The sequence below is a fragment of the Balearica regulorum genome, chromosome Z (assembly GCF_011004875.1).
Source record: "Balearica regulorum gibbericeps isolate bBalReg1 chromosome Z, bBalReg1.pri, whole genome shotgun sequence".
Lineage (NCBI taxonomy): Eukaryota > Metazoa > Chordata > Aves > Gruiformes > Gruidae > Balearica > Balearica regulorum.
The window spans coordinates 63,565,103-63,586,410 of NC_046220.1; the positions used below are offsets into that span (position 1 = coordinate 63,565,103).

Here is a 21,308-nt window from a genome sequence, read left to right on the forward strand (position 1 = left end):
ATCTGAATAGTCTAGTTTTATGGAGTCCAGTAAAGCATTTGTCTTCCCATATGTTTATTGAGGAAAAAAGTGTTCATTGTAACTCAGTAGTCTGTAAGTGAGGTGGACAAAGACTGTACTAAGGTATATTAAAAACAGAGAGTCCTGCTTTTAGTTTCTGAAATGTACACTCAAGTTTGTTTCATAATAGTGCTACATGTGGCAGACCTTTCTACTTTGCAGCAAAGTTCTTTTCTTACACCTAATCTAAAGTCTCATATCTATAATAATAAATAGTAACACCATAGCCTAAATATAATTAGCAAAGGAAATCTACTTTTATCAAATTAAAACTCAAAAAACCCTTGAACTTAATAAAGCAATAATCGATCAGCTTGTTTGTGTTTCTAAACATTTTAAAGTTATCATCTTGGGAAAATTGTGATTATAGTTAATTATAAGACCATAAATGTATTCTCTTCTTTTCCATAATAACACTTCTGACACTTTTATTGACTTTTAACTGAGATTTTCATCATTTATATCAATGTTTTTTCAGTGCACACCAAAGTGTGGTCCAGGATTCAAACACCGAATTGTTCTGTGCAAAAGCAGCGATCTTTTAAAAACTTTTCCAGCCGCGCAATGCCAAGAGGAAAGCAAGCCGCCAGTCCGCATCCGCTGTAGTTTAGGCCGATGTCCTCCTCCTCGCTGGGTTACTGGAGACTGGGGACAGGTAAGATAGTTCATACAAGTATTTATTGCTGTTTGTCTCCTACACATTAGAACCTTCTAAGGATAAGATGTTGCTGGAAATGGGTAAGAGGGAGGTTCCCATGTCTGAAATAAAAACTTCTTCCATTTGTCTCAGATTGAAATGTGATTCTGAATGATGGTTGTCTGCTGAACTATAAAGGATTTGCTGAGAGCCATCTAGTTTCTACTGGATGAGTTTCTGTATGCATTTTTTAAAAAATTAAATACTCTATATTACAAGTTTTTTTGAAGGAGATTTTGGGATACAGCAATGTTGAAAGGTTTAGTGTTTTTAAAACACATTTAACTTCCTTGAGAAACATGATGGAAATTGAAAGCCAATTCCTATTTCAGTAGTATGTATACATACACACACACATATATCTCTCCACCAAAACAACTTTGAGATCTATATAATTTTACATAAAATATACTGAATTACCAGACAGGGAGATAAATTATTACAGTACAGGCTGAATAGTGCTGCCATTATGCAATGTTTCTGGATATGATATACTGAGTTTCCTTCTTTCCTTATGTTTTTGCATCTCAATTATGGTCAATGGCCTGTTTTTAAAATAATAAATGGATCGTTCAGTTTCTAAGTTTGCTGATTAATTTGCCACTAATGAAAATAAAACATTGTGGCTTAACTAGCAAGGGGACAATCATTTGTGCTATTACAGTCTAATCAGCTTCTCTTTTATGGTAGCTGTTCAGATGCATGTTTATCTTAAATTGATATTGTACTGAAACCACTGTTTAGTTGTAGAAATTCATAAATGTTTTGAAACAGCAAAGTATTTATGTTTGAAAGATAGTTCCCTCTTTAAAAAAAAAATTCTTGTTTTCCTTGGTGTTTCTTCTTTATTCTAAAGTGATTATTTCTGTCTTGAAAACATGCACTTAAACTCAGAAATGATATATGAAATATTGTAAATCATATTCTTACAGCGCAAATCTGAAATGTTCAGGGAGCCAGCATTGCGTTGTGTTTTATTTTCTTTGAAAGACAAGTACTCACATATACTGTCAAAGAAGAAAAATTCTAAACTAATTTATGAAAATTATTTTCTATATTAACCAAGTGTCTTCAGATGCCTGAAGTGCATGTGTACTGTTCCTGATTGTTTTCCTGTTATCTTGTTTTATATTTAAAAATTGAATCCAAGTTGTTTTAATTTTTTATCTTTCTTATTTTTAGTGTTCTGCACAGTGTGGTCTTGGTCAACAGATGAGAACAGTACAGTGCCTCTCATACACTGGACAAGCATCCAGTGAGTGTCCAGAAACACTTAGACCTCCATCCATGCAACAGTGTGAAAGTAAATGTGACAGTACTCCCATTTCCAACACAGAAGGTAAGTTTGTCATCTTAATATAGTTTGTTCTGGAAAGAAAAGTGACATGGGCAGTATTACAGCATTAATTTATTAGTAAAAGTCTACATCACGTTGTCTCTCAGACTGTGAATGTATTTTTTAAAATTGTTTTCTAATGAGTCATTGTAGTTCAAAGGTAAAGTCACTAAAAACCTAAATAGAGGTTCTTTGCTTAAAAAAACACCCTTAAATATGTATAGCCTGAGTCACGGACAAAATACTATTGTTTTGTGTCATTAATTTTCCAATCTCTGTATTGGTTCAATGGAAATGTCCGTAATAGCAGGGGGACCGTGATATACTTCTCATCCACTGACATTCTACCGGCTCCATCAGTGGTTAATATAAGTGTAGTGGCAAAAATAGTTAATTATGTGTTCATTGAAAGACTGGGACCACAGATTTAATGCTACACAGTCCTACAAGCCTGTTCTTATCCTTTGACTTACTTGTCAGCTTCTTCTAATTAACTTCTAATTTCTTGAATTTCTAATGCCCGATAGAAATAATTACAGTATGTTTTCAATGATATAGTCTAATTTATTAACTACCTTCATCATAACATATTTTTGCTAGAGGATATAGTAGATAATAATGTCAAAATAAGTTTATTACTGTTTATGAAAGGCTCCAGATCTGAACTCCTAAATTATCCAAGCCAACCTATTAGGAAATGCTGTCTTCAAAGAAGAACTGGAGTGGTAGGTAGTAAAAAAAAAAACAACGGTTTCCTCATTGATTATAGAAATTTAGAATAGTTGCTCACCAGATAAGCCCATTTCATTTTGTGTGGAAGGGGAGAAGGAATGAAAAATTACTAAAATTACCATATCCAAAAATCAAGGAAGATTGCATAGCTGTAATAGTTCTTTTAAAGCAGTTATTCCCTAAATTTTGATATTCCCTAAATTTTGAGTACTTGACTGCAATGTCATTAACACTGCTTCTTCCAACATAACTAATCTCTGTGCAGTCTATATAATGGAGTATCTTTTACACAGGTTCTCCAACTACACTGGAGTTTAATGTCCTATTTATGTGGAACAAAGACTCTGATTTTAAATTGGGGCAAAAAAAAAGGCAAATTTATGCTACAGTCTACCCTGATTTGGTGTTCGTTCAATACCTACTGTATCCATTTAGGTTCATGCCACACATTCAAAGTTGTCATATAAGTCTGTCAAATGGAGATGTCTGAAATGGGAGCATCCTAAAATTTTCCCAGAAATACACTGATGATTCAGTGTATAAGCATCATAATTTACTGCTTGGAAGTTTTAATTTTAAATAGAGGCTTATCATCCCATGTTGTCATTTGAAAAACATCTTCATAATAAAATTTTCCTCAGTTATTTTAATTCCTGTTTTTATGTTTAGTGCTCTCAAGTAATCTTTACATGAAGGTTATCAATCTAGAAAACTTACTGCCCTTTAAAGATCAAAGGCTAAATTATATTTTATTTCCAAACACAGATGTTGACTTTTTCCAAAGTAGGTAAGGTAATAAAGTACTTATAAGTGGGCGTGATTTAGTCCCAGTCTCCTCTTAATTTCAAGACAACAAGGTCATGTTGTTATTTATAGCTATTACATTAGTAATTCTTCAGTATTATCAGGAAAATACGCTAATCTCCTATGGAGGAATACAATCAGGGGTTTTCTGTGTGTAATATATGCATGCTGGGTGGCCATGAACTTCTTTACAGTGGAGCTATGCAGGGTAGCTATGAAAAGCCTGTTGGTAATAGTGTTTTTCAGGAACCTACACCTTCACTGGAAAATTTTTGGGATCCACAAATAGAAAATGTTGAAAATCGCTTACACAGTATTCCAGGTGGACTTCAACTCTTTGGCCTGCACTCTGAGTGGGCCAGGTGTGAGCCAGCTCCTTACTGACAGCCATGCAGCCTCATTAGTGCAGTTGGGAAGAATTGAGGGGAAAAATACATAGCACGATCTCTTCCAATAGATACAGTTTCCAACAGATTGCCACTTAGCATCCCATTTTTGCTTATGTCCCACATTGAAGGTATTTACTGGAAACCACTGATTATTTGTAAGTGATTTGAGCTCAAATGGCTCAAAGGTAAATGTAATCTCAGATTTCATTTAACAGTTTAAAATACCTACATTCTTTCAGAAGAACCTTGCTGTGATCCATGAAATACTAAGGGTGCCCTATCCCCAAATTAGACAAAAATTTTGTCTTCAAGGTATTTTTTCAAGACTTTGCAAGTATTTCTTAAATATATATTCTAGTTTATACACAATTCAGGGCTGCTATTAAATACTGAATTTAAGAAGCACAAACTGAGGATTTGCAGAATAATATGCATGTATTGCACATTTTCTGCATTAAAAAAAATCCTCTTAGACACAAGAGGAGCTGGCATCTCTTGTTGGTAATGTGTTAGCCTTTGAACAGTCATACTTTTTTCAGGATACCAGAGATGATGGAAAGCTTGTAAGATTTCAAGAACTAACTAATCTGGAAGAGCACAACTATTTTTTTGAAGGATAATCCTTTCTATGAAAGAAATATTTGAGTTCTGGTATTTCCTTGCTAATGCATTTGTGAGAGGGGCATACTGTGCCTGTATGCTTGCTTCTGTCTCTCTCCAGGTGCAGTGGGATGTGAACTGTGTGTCAGTATTTGGGTGTCAGGGAAGGAGTCAGGTCTCTGAGGGAGGATTCTTCCCCTGGGGCATGCATTGCATAGCGGAGACTGTCCACATGCCATACGTGCCACCTAGTAGCACTGCCTCCTGCTTTGGACCCCTCTGTGGGGCAAAAGCAACTTCAACAACAGGTCATTGGTTTGCAGCAGGGTCAGACCAGCTGAGCGAATTGCCTTCCTGTTTCAAACCCCAGCAAACCTCCTGATTCCCTTCTTTTGCCAAACTCTGGTGCCCATTCAGCAGTACCTGGACAATTTAATTTTACTAAGTCAAAACAAGAGCATACGTGTTTTTGAGGAAGCTTGAGCCACACTGCAGTAAATGATGATGTTGGTAAAGTTTGGAAGCAGTTTCTTGGGGAAAGTACAGGTTGTTTATATAAAATAACAGTCAGAACTTTGGGGATACAGAAATAGTAAACGAAAGGTACAATATATCTTGTCACATTTTACATCTGCTTTAGCTCTTGGTTTTCTTTAAACTCTTCATTGATGATTTAGAGTATTGTAGATGGAGTTTTGATGGACTGCCACTCTTGAGGATAACATTGCATTTGCTGCTGGAATTGAACTACAGGCAGCACGTACCACACGATTTGAACTGTGTTCAGAGTCATGTTATTCTCTTAAGTATGTATGTGTCTGCTGAATCTAGACTGCTAAAGGCCATCTGAAACATTACCTGAAAAACTTTTTTATCTATTTTTATGTCATTTCAGTTTTCCTTGTATTTTTTGTGATATGTCTTTGCAGTCTCTTTAGCTGAAGGCACAGTGACATTCTGTGATTTTATTACTGTAACGTGATACTTAATATCATAATATTGTCTGATCTAGCCACAAAATTCAGGCAGTGAGAGTTTAATATGTGTAGCTTACTGAAACTTACTAACAGTAGTTACTAGGAACAAAAAGGGCTCTGCTAAACCTCTTCCATTCAACCACAGTCCTATGAAGAATAGGCTACTTCATCAGCCACCATATCTGTTTCAAAACTGATTTTTAAAACAGAAGTTGTAGACAACTTCCAGAATATTGTCTCACTGCTGTCCAAATGGCATTGGCTGAACAGGGTCCAGTTTAGTCAAAAGGAAGAATAACTTAAACATGAAATAGGATAATTTCAAATCCTACTTTTAGCAAAAATGCAGTTAGTGGCTTTACCTGTATTTAACTAAATCCAATGTGTATGAGGGTTATTTTTGGGATTGAGTGAACTTTTTACATGTCATCAAGATCAAGTGAACCTTTTTATTCCTCACTTCATTTATAATTCACCATCTGTCTCTTTTATGTTCCCAGTCTTCACAAACACAAGGACCTAAAAAATTTCTGAAAGATATTTGACCTCTTTTGGGATGAATTTTTGAAACTCAGTGAAACACAGTGACCGTGTGAGGTTGCTGATGGAAAAATATGTCAGTTTCAGCCAACTACCCCCAAAGTCTTTTCTCCTAGCATCCAACTCTGATTCCAAATTGAGAATTAAAAAATTAGAAAAATAGTACATAAAACATTGGGTGGGTGGGGTAAAAAAATTATGATGAAAGCACTACATCTGTATTAATGAAATTAAATTTTAAATCATTTCATGGCCTCCACTTATGTAGCTAAAAGCATGCGTATTGCCATTATCAGAAATACCGCTCAGTACAGATCCTGAAGTTCAGCCTCACTAATGCTTTCCAACATTCAAATACTAAAAATTCTCATCTGCACTTAACTTGCTACTACAGTATGCTTGCAGCATGAACGCACTGTTCCAGAGCAAAAATGGTGTACTAGGAGATTGTATGTAGATGGAAGACAAATAGGAGTAGCTGAATGATTGTATATGCTGATTGTGTTTGTTTCACTACCACTTTTTTTTTTTTCTTACCTGTTTGGTGTGTCTGTTGTCTTTTTCATATTTGGCTTCTTACAGGCATCTCAGGGTCAAGGACTATTGTTCTGTCAGGCCTTGGAGCAACAGCATCCTGGCCTCCAGTCTTGACTTCTCGATATCAAATCAATAGAAAATATGATACTGGTCAAACTACTGCTAGTTCATCTCCTTTTTATTCACATTTTCTTTACAGCTGTTGTAATGTGAGAAAGATTGTAGGAGGAAGCCAATATAAAATGCAACCTTAAAAGAGTAAAAACACCATTCTTTTGAGACAAATAATTTTCTGGGAAATTAATCTAATTTCATTCTTTCCATCACTTAATTTTTGTAATTCAAACTCATGGGGTTTACTTTTTCTCCATATACATCTCTTCCATCTTCCTACACGTGAAGCAAAGCTCCTTGCCAAAGTCCTATTGTAATATTAGTCTGGAAGGAACTGTGCAAATGCTTTTAACTAAAAATCCCCTATCAGGCATCTATCAAAATATTCACTCCAGTGCAAAGGAAATCTGCAGCAGCAACATCTGAGCTGTAGAACCTGAGTGTACCTCTGAGCTCTCAGATACAGCTGTATCTCTACCTGTATCAGAATAAGAACTGGGCATGGACCAAATGATTTATTTCCCTATTCCCACCTTCTTTCTACAGAAAGGAAACTGAGTCAGAGGAGAACCACAGCATATTCCAGCAATGCTCCTGTAATGTACCCCTTCAAGTCACTTTAGATACAACCTGTGTGGGTTGGAAAAGAAGGAATCTTCCTCCACGTGGTTGAGCTCTTGTTTCCCCTTCCTGGGAGAGTGACCTGCCAGGATGACAAGGGCTGCTGAGGGAGTAAGCCCACCATATAGGGAAAACACAACTATGAAAAAAATCTCTTACATGTCTATTACAGGCATAAAAATGGCTTTTCCTCCTGCAAAACAGAAATTTTCGATGCGTGGAAGGAAGCCTAAAGTAAAATCCACCATTAGTCCAGTCACTGAACTCACACTGTTGGTGCCTTTATTTATAACACTCATCATTTTCTCCATCCCTGTTAGCTGCAACACACATTCTATTTCAAGGATTCTTACAAATGCAGAGGCATGGTACCAAATAGTGCGAATCATGTTAGATTTTGGATAACCTCTCGTGAATGGATAAAATAACTCCTGAGAAAGAAGCTATAAAAGTATTAAGAAAAATGACTCACATTTCCTAGCTGTCTAAAGTGATCATTTATCCCAATAAATGATAATTCCTCCAAGACAAAGCGGGCACACTTCTAAATGGCTGGGAGAGAAACCCTGCAAACATTTTTATGGCTTTTTAAAATATGTTGTGTACACTAGGCTGGACTAGAAAGAGTAGTTACAAAGAGGATGAAGTGGATGGGTGGGTAGAGAAGCAGCATGTTAAATGTCAAATTTTCTTTGTACTTTAATTTTTTTTTTCTTTTTAATGCTCTTAATTATTAGAGTGCAAAGATGTGAACAAAGTGGCTTATTGCCCACTGGTGCTGAAGTTCAAGTTCTGCAGTCGAGCATACTTCAGACAGATGTGCTGCAAGACCTGCCAAGGACACTGACCCACAGAAAGCACAAGAATGTGCCCTGTTATCATTGTGGAAGAGTGTCCATTGAGGAGAGCCACACAGAGAAATGAGATTGACGTCCTTGCAAACGCATTACCCTGTGGAAAACGTAACCACTGGTCAGCCCCAGCTGACAGGATTTCAATATTATTTTAACTTCTGTGAAGTGGGATTTATTAATCCAAAGTGCTGGACACAGTATAAGGAGGGCATGCCAAATTGGAAAAATCCACACAACACATATAGAATAGCTTACTGTGGAACATTTGTGTTCTTTTGACTAAATCCAATAGTCTGTTTACCTCCTTGGACCATTAAAATAATTTTTATTATGGACTTAGCAATGACACTGAATCCATTTGTATTTAAAACTGTTTAAAATGTAGCTGTTATGACTTGGTCTACTATGGAAGCAAAGAAGAATAAAAAAAAATGTTAAGTCATAGCTTAAAAATGTTAACTATTTTATCTCACAACGCAGCACCACAATTTAAATTATAAAATGAGCTTGGAAATGTTATTTAAGGAGCAGAAATTTAAAAAATGTATTTTTCCTTCATTCCACCTAATTCCCTTTGGAGTAATCCATATTTCCTGAACACTGCTGTGAGCCATATATAAAGCTATACTAAACAGAACAACCATGAGGGACTTAGTTTTAAGAGGTGCAACAGTTATTGCAGTGGTGCATGAAATACAAGTGTGCTATGAAACGAAATGAAATCTGCGTTGCAGGTTTATAGCCATCTTACCATTGTGCAAGTGAATCTGAGATTTCCACTGAAAGGGAACATATTTCAGTATCATGGAGGAGGCAGACTCCAACAGTGGTGAAGACCACATTGCCAGCTCCTTCACTACTACTGTACAGGTTGCTTAGATCTTACACTTTGACTCCAGCTCACTTTTGTTTACAACACCAGCCACAAAGAAGAAACAACTTTGTGGGTGTCTGCATCTGGTTTACATATTACTTTTGATTCTCCAAAACTAAGGAATTCCAGTGCAAAAGATAAGCCTACTGTGTAATAGCAACAATCCTTTGCAAAGCTGAAAGTTAAAATGGATTCCAGATGTTCCCTTCCTTGATACCATAGCAGAAGGGTGTTTGTTGATGAGAAAGAATATGTGAATGTGCAGTTCAGGAGACCACATCCGAGTGGGCAAGGATTACAACCAAAGAATAAACAACTTGTGGAGATATATAGGTTCTGCTCAAATGAGAAGTCAAAAGTGTGCTTGAGCCAAGAGGCTTGTTGGACTATCAGAAGTAAGGCACACTGGAAGAGGGGTGGCTAGCATGAAGTCTGGCCACCTTCACCCAAATTGCCAGGTACATATTTAAAGCTGTACCATATTTAAAGCTAGGGGCAGCTTTCAGCATGATACTGGAACAAACTCATGCCTCTGGATTCATAGGTAGATGCCTTAACTATTCTGCTGACATATTCCACTTATTTCATATTACCATATTTTTAATATTCACCAAATACTTTGCATTTTAAAATGTGAAACCAAACTACTTAGGCAAGTCACATTCAAGAATCTACTATAAAGAAGTTAATTGTCGTGCTCCTTTTCCCCTTCACTTTTCAGTAACAGGCTCAACAAGGAGATAAGGAAAGTAGGTACTTGTTTATATTAATATATTGTACTTGAACACTTGCATTTTGCAGCAGGTACTTGATGAATGTGCTTTTGTGTCCATCTATGCCTCCTTTGTTGTAGTGCAATTAAAACTATGTGAACAATAACATGTTACAAATTCTAACTCAAATAGCACTTTTTAAAAAAAGTACTCTTTTCAGTGAAAAATAATTTCAAAATACCATGAGATTGAAGTGTACCAGTGTATTTTGCCAATAACAAGCCAAATACATTGCACACTATTTACTAATGTGAATTAACATGGAACAATAGATATTGTTAACAGAACTCATACTATGAAATTCCCCCAACATATTGACAATCTATCCATGGGGTTTTGTGTAGCCCACGTATTCATGACCGTCAAATTCCTGTCATCTGCTACCTCTTGCCAGTATTTCCACTTCCGTATGCCTGTGACCAGTGGAATTCATTTTCACTTGGCTTGCGTGTATTCACATATGCTTATCTGCTGCTCTCATCACCGTGTAAACAACTGTTAAAACTGACATCAGTAGATTAAAAAAAAACCCCAGTCTTCGGGAGTTGCACATAGGGATTAAGGGCAGTATGTAGTCCTCTGTTAAGTGAATCGATTTTCTGTATCCTTTTGACAAAACACCTTGGTGCTAGCATGCCCTGGCTAGGTCAAAAAACATGATGAAAGGGAAGGGGTTTGCTCTGGCATTCCCTAAGAGGCCTCTTTGTATCAGGGTCCAGTTTTCTCCAGGGGATGATTTTGTTGATCAGCTAATGTGTCTTTTCAGCTAACAAAAAAAGGGGGTTCCATGTATTCAAAAGACCCCTTTTTTTTTACCTCACTTAGGACATTAAAATTGTAAGGAGTATTTCCAAAGACACATTTTGCTCTCTTACTGGTGCTAGAACACTAGGGAGTCAGATGTTTACTCTGCAACATAACAGCACTGAGGTTGGAATTTAAATAACTCCCTGGAGCAACATTGAATTGTATTGTTAAAGGGAACAAAACACAGAATGTATGTGGATTTACAAACTTAGCAACGCTTGAGACTAAGACCGAAAAATGAAACCTAATTCAAAGAAAAAGAATTGGTTTCCACAGCACAGTTCATTGCTGCTGCTACACTGTAGCCATCTGTATAATCTAAGCTAAATAGTGTTAAATTCCTAAATAGTGGCAAAAGGACTATTTGTATAGGCTATAAATATGACAGGCCTAGAATCAAATAGTAGAATACAAGATGCAGAAATCAATCTGGTGCCAGTACTTCCACTGAGCAATACTATCAGCTGAAGAAGATCGGAACAGAAAGAAAAATCTAGAGATTAACCCCTCAAGGTGTATACACCCAAAAATAGTCCATTTCGTTAGGAACTTTGTAATGGAGTGAATGTCACATAGATATCCTTAATAATACAGACTGAAATTACCTTTGTATTATTGTGATTAGTTGCTTATTATTTTATACTCATTATTAATGTGGTACACTGTTACTTTATTATTATTATTTTTGCTTTTGTAAATTATATTCTAATTTATTGTCATGATTCTTAACACTTGTTCTACATGCATTCTCCTGCTTGTAATGAAAACAAAATTATTGTAACACTTGATGCAGTGAAATTCCACACCAGGCACAGATTTGTTTTTAATATAGATAATTTAGTAAAATAAAACCTGCAGCTTTTAAGAATGATACCCATGGTACAGTTGTCTATTCCCTGACTCAATAGAATTCTGTATGCTTAAGGTTTGCTTTGCCAGATGCATCAAAATATATTAAAGATGTTTTCTTTCAAGTAACATCTATATGTTATGCTAGAATCCTGTCCTTGGCAGCAGTGATGTTTGTCATATATAAGCAAAACAATAAGGAAAAGGAAAAGTCAAGAACATGGTCATGTACATTATTAGATAATATTTTAGCCTAAACAATAATGTAGATCAAGAATGAAATTAATGGCAGCAAAAATATCCTGTACTTCTTGGAATGATTTCATTAACAAACAGTCAATAATAACAGTAACAATAAAATGTCCTTCTTGCATTGAGCTTTTAAGGTTTTATCTGAAGTTTATCTGAAGCCATGATGTTTTTAAATATAAAGAAGAAAGTAATTTCAGAAGACTTGGTGCTTAGGTCACTGTTGCTGAGAAATGCTTCTTTTCTTACCTCGTGCAAGTAAAAACATCTTGTATGGAAATTTCTGATCAAGTCCTATGAAATGTTTCTTGTTTCTCAGTTAAAATCTAGTTTCTGGTTTAATGAAAATAACCATTCTACTATTATGAGTAAGATGTTAAAGAAAGTACAGAGAACCTTAAACATTTACTGATATTTAAGGTTTACTAATTTTGGTTATTCTTTTTTATTCTATTTACAAATGAGGATTCAAAAAACAATTGCCTGGTTTAAAGGTACAGGTATTTCAACCTGTGCTTTGTCACAAGTTTTACTGCCCTACAGATCAGAAGTTAAAGATGGAGTAGTCTTAGTAAATAACACAATCTAATAACAGTTTTCTCTGTCATTCCAAAAGTCTGTTGACTTTCATCCCATACATTTACACTACAAGTTATTACCTGATAGGTTTCCCACTATTGTTTGGTTTTGAGTATTCTTCACCCCCCTGGAGCATTTGTGTTTTGGATTATAATGACCAACTGGGTACAATGAAACAGATGCTGTTATGTTTCCCTCTCTTTTCCTCCCTCTTCTACCTTCAAGCTAACATCACCCATGCTGACTATAGAATTCCTGGCACAAAAAATTCCCCTCAGTCTTCTGAAAATGCACTTTTCCCACACCTGAACTTCCTTCTGGAGCCAGCCCTGCTATTATAATTCTCTGTTACACTTTTTCAGTGTATTTCTTGAGGAAATAGACACCATTTTTACCTGAGATACTTGCTTTTCCTTTCTCTGATTTCCTTTGCTATACCCCACAACCATTCCTTCATGAGTAAACTCCCTGGTCTCTCTGAAGCTATCTGATCTACAAGAAGGACTTTTAAATATCCTCTGTAGAATGTTGAACAGGCCTTGGTTATATTGCTGACTATTTTATTATTCTTTATTACTAGGAACTAAGATCCAGGCCTCTTCTGTGACGGTTTACGGCAATAGACTTTGGATGAGTCCTGTGAGTCTCATCTGGAGTCAGTCAGTCATCAATCGTAAGAGTCTTAAGGCCATTACTAAGCTGAGGCTGTCATTCTGCAAGAAGTGACACCCTGTCTGGCTGTCTTCCCTTCACCACAAACAACAATTAGGTGGAAGGGATGTATCATTGCTTCTGTGTGGTCCTTCTAATCTTTGTACTAGACAGAATGGTGTAAGAGCATTTGCATGCAGTAATCAGGATGGAATCCCAAACAGATTTATAAGGGCTCAGTCAACCGCAGAACAAGGTTCACTGCAGCACTAGTGACTTGGTAGTTTCCCAAGTATATTTGACCCAGCTAAAGGGGGAATTCGTGTCCAGTTTAGGATACTGAGCCACTCAGAACGTGGTATGGTGTACATCTAAGGGTGCTGTGTCCCTTACACTGGCATATTACCTAAGCACCACACGTCATTTATTTTCTTCTATTTCTGCACAGGACTGACATTTTCATTGAGATGGACAGGCTACAGGACACGCAGTTTATGTTCAGAGGTTGTATAGCTGCCAGTCAGAAAATTACTGAAATCTTACCTGGAAAGGATATAAGTATGTATTTCTTCATTAAGAGTGGGAAGATGTCATTTCTGTAAACAGGCATCTTCAGAGAACACCTAGCAAGATCGCTAGATAAATAATCTCACTTCTTTAGTAATCCTGTTTGGAATGAATTCATCGGATCACAGCTTGAGATAGAAGAGTTTTGGAAGCTAGAAGTGAAGGCCCAGCCAGAGAGTGCTCTAGGCTTCAGTTGCTGTGACCACCCAGAGGGATCAGATTTGGCCTGGCTGATAAGGGATAAGCCACGGCTTTTGGAAATTGCATTTCTCCAATGCTAAGCACATCAAAATCAGTGTATTTATTTGCCCTTCTCCCCACCCTCCCCCTTGACATCAAAGTCTTTATAACTGTACACACTCTTGCAATGTTTATAACATAACAAAATTATCATTCGTATTGTTTGAAAACCCATCTCATAATACAATTTACCTTTTGCAAGGAAGATCAGTCTTCTGTGTAGGATTCACGATCTCCCTCCCCTTGGAAGCAGATTGGTACTGAGTAACACTTTGTGTGCAGATAAGCTGAGGTAAGTTCTGCACGTGTGGGAACGTCTTCCAGTTATATCTTTATGGAAAGACATGGACCCTTGAGTTAACTGGAATTTCACGAGACGAACTTAAGTTGAGACTACACTTTCAGTTGTTATTGCCACATCTGTTCTGAGGTCAGCTATGCTTTATAAAGCAAATAATTTTTCAGAAGTGCAGTGCAGTTAATAGGGTCACTGCCTTCTAACATCTTTGAATACTGATCAGAAACAGGGTCAGGGCCTCATGCACACACAACAACATGTGTGCGAAAAGTGTGTAGTTCATTTCCAGGACAGTCTCTTCTATTCCTCTGAATCCACACATTGGGGCAGGACTTCTCTTCCTTCCATCATGTTCTCCCCCGTGGTGACTGCTTCTCCTCTTGCTGTTTCCAGGCATCTGTGGATCTCATATTTGGTGTCTAGCACTGCTGTCTTTTATCTGATATATTAATGTGAATGTAATGAAGAGTTTTCACATCTGTAACAACCCTGTTGTATGTTAAAAATGCTAATTTTAAGCTGTTTTTGTGAATTGTTTATTGAAGTGTAAAAATGAATATAAAAATCTAAGAATTTAAAGAAACAGCTGCTAGACATGCATTAAAATACTTATTTTCAAATAAGATACCAGATAAAGATAATTTTTCACATTTTTTTCCTACTACAATAATTAAAGACACCCTCAAGATGCTTTTTCCTATTGTGAAAACCACTGAGTTAGGAGTGAATATGAACAGAGGGAACTGAGCTTCTCTTTTGGTCTCTCAGATTCTCTTTCACGTTTAGCCTTTGCTACTGAAATGCATTATGAAAACAAGACCTTGTGCAGCAAAAAGGAATCTCAAGCATCTCATTTGGCCTTTCTGGCTCAAAGTTTGCTTAGAAGTTTATTTAGCGAAGATAAGGTTACATTGTTGAAACCATCCTGTCAATTAGCAGATAACATTAGCCTGCAGATGTATTATCCTTCATAAGCATTTTGTCAAGGATAGGGCTGGTAACTGAGTTTCTAGGAAGGAGGGGAGGTATATGACAGCTGTAATTACAGGTATCAGTTAACTATATCTTGCTCAGGGGCCTTGTCAAATAGAGCGCAAAACAGCCTATTTAAATAAGAGGGGAAAAGAATTTAAGTTGCATTTTGCACCAGCTGTAAAGGGAAAATACAAGGGCAGAATATTCCATCTTGGGATTTTAAGGTTTAAGAAGTTGGCTCAGCTTTGGTTGCTCCCTGCAATCCTTGGTAAAATGTTTGTAAAGCTAAAGGAGGATGGCCTGAATTCTATTAACATGGATTTATTTTAACTTTCTTATCCTAATCAGCCTAAGAAAGGTCTCAAGCGTTAAGACAAACATCCTCCTGTAAAGTATTCCCCACGCCCCAGGTTTGTGAAGTTGCTATGCTGTTTTCTGCCACTTCTTGCAGTCATGATGAAATAAAAACTACAGAGAACTATGGGTTTGGGGCCTTGGTTTCATGGCTCTGGATGGGTACCTGCACTCCCTTTCGCCTCTAGATGGAAAACGCTATCATGTGGCCCCTTTTCTCCCAACATCAGCAAAACACATTTCTGGCACCACAGACTTGCTGGCTGCTCCTTGGCACTCGTGCGCTGCAGGCAGATGCTCAGTAAAACAGGTGAATGTGGTATCAGACATTGCAGGTGCCTCTGCCTGTGGCGCCTTGGACAGCACTGTATCAATCAGCTTCCACAGGACGTGGCCTTCCCGTCACTTAGCACGCATGGCGGGGACAGACTGCACTCAAGAAACACGATCTTTCCAGGGCATCTTTCAAATTTGGCCAGCAGCTTCCTCTTAGCCTTCCTGCCTATGGTACCAGGTGTCCCTCAGCACGTTTTGGGAGCCCAGCTGTGGCCTGTGGCAGCTCAGAGCCGCAGCCAGGACAGGGTGCTGGTGTGGACAAGCCTGTCACGGGTCCTGGCTGGGGCTGGGGGTTGCCCTGGTTGCTTGTGCGTGGTGCAGAGAGCTGCTGAGCTCCAAGCTGAGACAGGTCTCCTTCATTGACAGCTGGCACCACTGAGGGGGAGGCTGATTGCTAGGCATGGGTCGGCTTCACACCAGCAACCCTGGGTCTGGGGAGCGCCCTAGGTAAGGAGCGCCCGTAGGCCTTGCCAGCTGCCTGGGCTGGGCTGAGCAGCAACTGCTGCCTGGCCTCTAGGTCACAGCAGCTGCCGCCTTGCCTGGAGAAGTGAAGGGGATGCTGCCATGCAGCTCCAAAGGGAGAAGTCCCCACATGTGAGCAGGAGGGCTCGAGCTGAAGTGGAAGGCTGAGGGTGGGGCTGGGGGAGCAATGGTGGGGCTGTGGCTCTGGGCATGCACATTGATGGGGCCGCTCAGCGACAGAGGGACACAGTGGGACTGGGAGAGCTGCAGTGAGGCTGGTGGTGGGGAGGAAGATGAGCCATGAAATGGAGTAGGGGTGCTGGGAGGGTGTTTGGGGCCAAGGAAACCTCAGGCAGCAAGGGGATCCTGAGCAAGGGTTGGATGAATTGGTGGAGATCACAGGTCCCAGCCAGAGGCACCCTTACAGCAGAGAGGAGATGACTCCTGTGGGTAGATGGAGTGTGTGAGAAACTTGTAGAAAAGCCTTGAGCTCAGAGAGGGGACTTCCCTTGCAGGAGCTCAGTCCTCAGGATGGAGAGTGGAGGGCATGTGCACGGACTGTGGAGACAGAGACACCCTTGGTCAGTTTCCTCCCTTCAGTGAACTGAAATGCTATACATACTATTAAAAGAAGGAAGCCGTGACTCTCTCAGTGACTTGCAGCAATGAGCTGAACTCTATACATCTTTGGATAGCCTGTTTTAATTGGCTATGCTGTATTTAGCAGATGAGTGAACTGCAAATGATCACGAAAAGTAGCAGTTGCAAAAATTATGTCCATAAATCTGCCTGCTACAAAGACAGCAGCATTCGTGAATGCCAGATGCTCACTGAGTCCCGTGTAATTCTGCTGAGCTGATGAACAAATGCTTACAGCGCGTGTTGACTCTCAGCTGGTCATCAGGATAGTGAAGAGCTGCCAAGAGGTATGTTGCTTGTTAACAGTCTGAGACTTAAAGCCTTCAAAACAATAAACCTTGAATCTCCTTTAAAAATAAGAGAGCAGTAACATGTTTTGGTAAACTTTGGACTGAAATTTTGATCATTCCTCTGCGGCTTGAGCAACTTGATTACAAAAGCAGTCACCTTGCGTAGGGTGTCCAGGGTTGTGCAATGGAGTGCTGTGGTTACGTGTAAAATGTCAGTTTGGTTTTGCTTGTGTTTTCCTTATTATACTGTGTGTGTCATTCAACAGGATATCTTTATTTTGATCAAGTTCATGCTGTTCTTGGAGGTTGCTTTTAGTGGTCTGTGCTTACCTGGACTTTTTCTATGGAAGTTTGGAAAAAGATGCACAGATGAATAGTCAGCCCTACTGCTCAAAAATCTTGAGCCAGGATTTGAAAAAAATAATGAAACTGTTTTTGGGAATAAGACCCCACCAAGCCAAACCCAAACTTCTGAATTACTATTGTATTATTAGCATTTTTTTTTAACTTTCTTGTTTCACATTTTTCCACCTCCATATACTGAGGTAAGCTAGTAAATTAGTTTTTTGAGGATAAGAGGAAAGGTAGGAAACTCAACAGCCAAATTCATATAATTGTAGTAGTCTTTTAGTAGAAAATGGAACTTCGGGTGTTATGAAATTACAAGGACTAGTGGGATAAATATCCCATTCTGATTAAGAATGGAACGCTCACTACACATTTTAGGAAGTGTCAGTTAGACTTACCTTTCTCAATGAAGGCAACTTTTATAAAATCTTAAGCTTTGATTCTCTCTACTGATACTAGCCAAAGCTGCTTGGACAATCAATTGTATGAATTCCCATTTGGGCTGTCTTTTTTCTTGTCCAGATACTTCATATCTGAAAGGAAGGATGCAAAAGGTGGCTGCCTCTGTCTTGATACCACAGTATCACAATATAGTACATTGCAATGTAATAATCCTCCTCACAGGCTATAAATACTTGCAGAGCAGCATGAAGTTGACAGCATTGTTCCCAATCAATTTTTAATCTGAAAAATGTACTTTTTATTAAAAGATTGAGAAACAGCAAATTCTTAGACATCAGTAAACGTAATGAGTAAAGTATGTATAACTAATTAGAGTATTTATTACAATGCAACTGCTAAAAATCTTGAGAAAATAAAAAAAAATAAATCACAAAGACACAATTTAAAATTATTTCTACTAAATAAGCATGGAAAAAGCCCCTCAAACTAAAACATCTTTTGCTGTTTAGAGGCAGATAATCCATTCTTAGACCAATGTGCAAATTTGATTTACAGTGCATTTCAAAATATTTATCTTCTTTTTAGGGTTTCCATCACTGCCTAAGCCAATAACCTGCTGTGTTTGAAAATGTCTGGGCTGTAATTGTCATTGTTTGCAAAGCTATTTTGGAAAATAGTGAGCTTCGTGGCATTTTGTAGATTTAAGGAATGCAATTACCAACATTGTATACATAATCCAAGTGACCTGCTGGCTTCAGAAGCTCAAATCCACAGAAAAAAAATGTTTAATAACAGCAAAATATTTGTTTAATTTTTCTTCTGTAGTTGGTCATTGTAGGTGGATTATGTTATAGCCAGTTTGGCAAAAATATGATTAGTTTAACAATTCCATATAAGTACATAATGATGTTGAAGTAAACATACAAGGACGAGTATGATTTGTCTGGGTGGATAGTCGGACCCATTTACATATGTAAGTATTTGATGAAAGACTATGCTGTTATGATGGCATCTGGGTGCTCCTATGATTCATCCAAAATTATTAACAAATAGCTGGAAGGCTTATTTACTTTTAGAGTTTTCTGAAAACTTAACACAAAGGAATATATTGAACTCTTTATCTTATATGTGAATGTGTTAGATAGAGGACCACATTTCCTTCAGTGCTGTTAGTTACAAACTGACAGAGATCTTCCCCAAATTAAGTATTTTGTCTCCTTTTTCTTCTGCTTATGATTCTTTTGCAACCTCCCATGTGGTTACAGAGTGAACATACTTTTCTAATAGGCAGCTGTCGAAGAAGTGATGGAGCTAAGGAGATTTGAACAACGTCTTGGAATTTCAGTTTGAATTTAAAAAAAGATCACAAACAGCATTTCTGACTCAGAACTAAAATTACAAGTAAGTCTTTAAAAGCTGTTAGCAGTCTCCTTTTAAAATATAGACATACACTAGGAAAAAAATACAAAGCATTGTTTGGAGAATCAATTTTGAAATTAAAAGTTTTTACCATGACCCATATATTGCATAACTAACATGCAATTGCAGTTTATTGACAGCAGAAAAATGTAAACCCCATTTACGGTCTTTCTTCAGTCTCCCCATCTTTCCTCTTTGACTGATTTTACTCTTAGCTCACCCTGTTCTTTAGTGGATCTTCTTGCATTTTAAAGAAATCAGTTAATACTTCAGAAAGTTTGCCAGCGTTCTCAAGATCATGTGTAAATAAGCATACCCAGGCACCAAGGTATTTATTCACTGATGATCACTTTTAAGCATTGCATCCATGTTACAAACAACCTTTGGGAATTTCCAAATGTATCTTATGCCACTTGTCACAGGTATATTTTTCTGTTAAAGGGCAATTTTTTGAAAAGCAGCTTGGGAATAATTTTGTCCTAGAAGTTACCTGTCACTTCCTTTTTGAAAACTGGCTGCTAGCAGTCATATTTAAACCATAAAAGTTATAAGAATTTTACTCCATTGGTACCTGGAAACAAGTGCCAAATTATGTAAGTTGCATGTGATAACATTTATTTTAACATGCTCCTCTCCAGACTAGTTACAAGTTTCTTGGTGATTAGCAAGAACCAATACAGTGTCATAAGGTGCATTTACATTGCTTTCTGGTTAATGTGATTTTTTTTAATTTTTTTTTTTTTTTTTGACAAATGTTTTTTTACAGAAGTACTTTGTCAGAGATAAGGTCATTTTAACATAGTCCTTTACCTATTCTGGGCTTTGTGCCACATGATGTGTGTCAAGGTACTCAGGTCAATGACTTGGTCACACACTTGACTGCCTGTTCCTATGTCTGGACAGGTGGTTTCCTCTCTGCTTTCAAGTTAAACTCTGGATCATCCCTTCTCCCTAAAACCCAAAGAACTCTCACTCCTAATGCAGCTTTAAAAGGTCTCTATCAATACTGAGCTCACCTTCCTGTTCTGTGTAATCCACAGCAACCTTTGTTACCTTTGTGAAGAACCTGCTCTAACAAGGCAAAACTTACATTTGTGCCATGTTCGTTATGTATAGATGTCAGCAGAGGCAGACAAAGGGCCAGTGATGGCACAGAAAGGAGGGAATGCACTTGCTGAATTGGCTTGCAGTGGAGTGGTTTCAGGACAAAACCGCTTTTCCTGTTTCGTGAAGCTCTGAGATAGTAATTCTGTATGACTAACCCAAAAGGCATATGGGAACTGAATTGGTAATACATGTGAGATGCAGTACCATGTTTGCTTAATTTACAAACAGTTAAGATGTTGCACTGAAATCGTTTCTCTGATATATTACTCTGCCTTGTTTGGTGCTGTCATCACAGCTGTGAGAAATGCCATATACAGATAGATTTTGGACTGTATACAAAGTCAAGTACTTGTACATTTGGAAATGAGAGACTCCAAAATGCTTGTGTGACAGAAATAGAGTTAAGAATATCTTCCCCTTGAGGTCCTGTAGGTGCTACTTCGAGTGTGTTAGCGAACTGACTTCTTCATCGTCATTCATCCTCCAGTTAGGCATTGGAAATGCAGAAAGGTTTGAAAGAGTTTGGAAATGAACCCTTTGTCTGTGAACCCTTTGCTGAGAGTTTTGAGAAACCGTTAGTCCTAGGTAACCCCAGGCACTTTCTACAACTAATGGAAGTAGCTGTCAGGCTGTGAAGTGGGTTGATCCACCACTCTTACAGTTCCTCTCAAAACTGCCTTTAGGTGGCTGTTCCCATTGGGAGACTTCTGAAGAGGAGGTTAAGGAGAGTTGTCAGTAGGTTCTTTGACGCTTCCTTCGTGGTTTGGAAGGGTGTTTCTGGAGTTGCTGCTAGAGCAATTCTGTCTGAAGCAAAGTTGAATCTCCTGA

The 21,308-nt window shown here is 38.0% G+C and overlaps 1 protein-coding gene and 1 long non-coding RNA gene across 10 annotated transcripts in view; one reads left to right on the top strand and one right to left on the bottom strand.

Moving 5' to 3' along the window:
• The window catches only part of ADAMTS6 (ADAM metallopeptidase with thrombospondin type 1 motif 6), a 156,709-nt gene extending 145,123 nt beyond the window's left edge, over nt 1-11,586 (top strand). For all 8 annotated transcript variants that reach the window (XM_075739404.1, XM_075739409.1, XM_075739403.1 and 5 more), the window contains 3 exons: nt 539-715; nt 1,940-2,096; nt 8,145-11,586. In XM_075739404.1, coding sequence (XP_075595519.1) covers nt 539-715; nt 1,940-2,096; nt 8,145-8,254 — 444 coding nt within the window. In that variant the 3' untranslated portion in view covers nt 8,255-11,586. The remainder of the gene's footprint in view (nt 1-538; nt 716-1,939; nt 2,097-8,144) is intronic.
• LOC142599391 (uncharacterized) lies at nt 571-19,841 on the bottom strand. Of its 2 annotated transcripts, XR_012832940.1 has the most exons (4): nt 19,538-19,841; nt 14,043-14,180; nt 6,673-6,789; nt 571-705 (listed from the first exon to the last, which is right to left on the bottom strand). It is a non-coding gene; the product is annotated as an uncharacterized LOC142599391 (long non-coding RNA). The 2 variants fall into 2 exon arrangements; XR_012832939.1 differs by lacking the exon at nt 19,538-19,841 and having other exon boundaries at nt 14,043-14,460.
• Between the last annotated feature and the right edge of the window lie 1,467 nt (nt 19,842-21,308).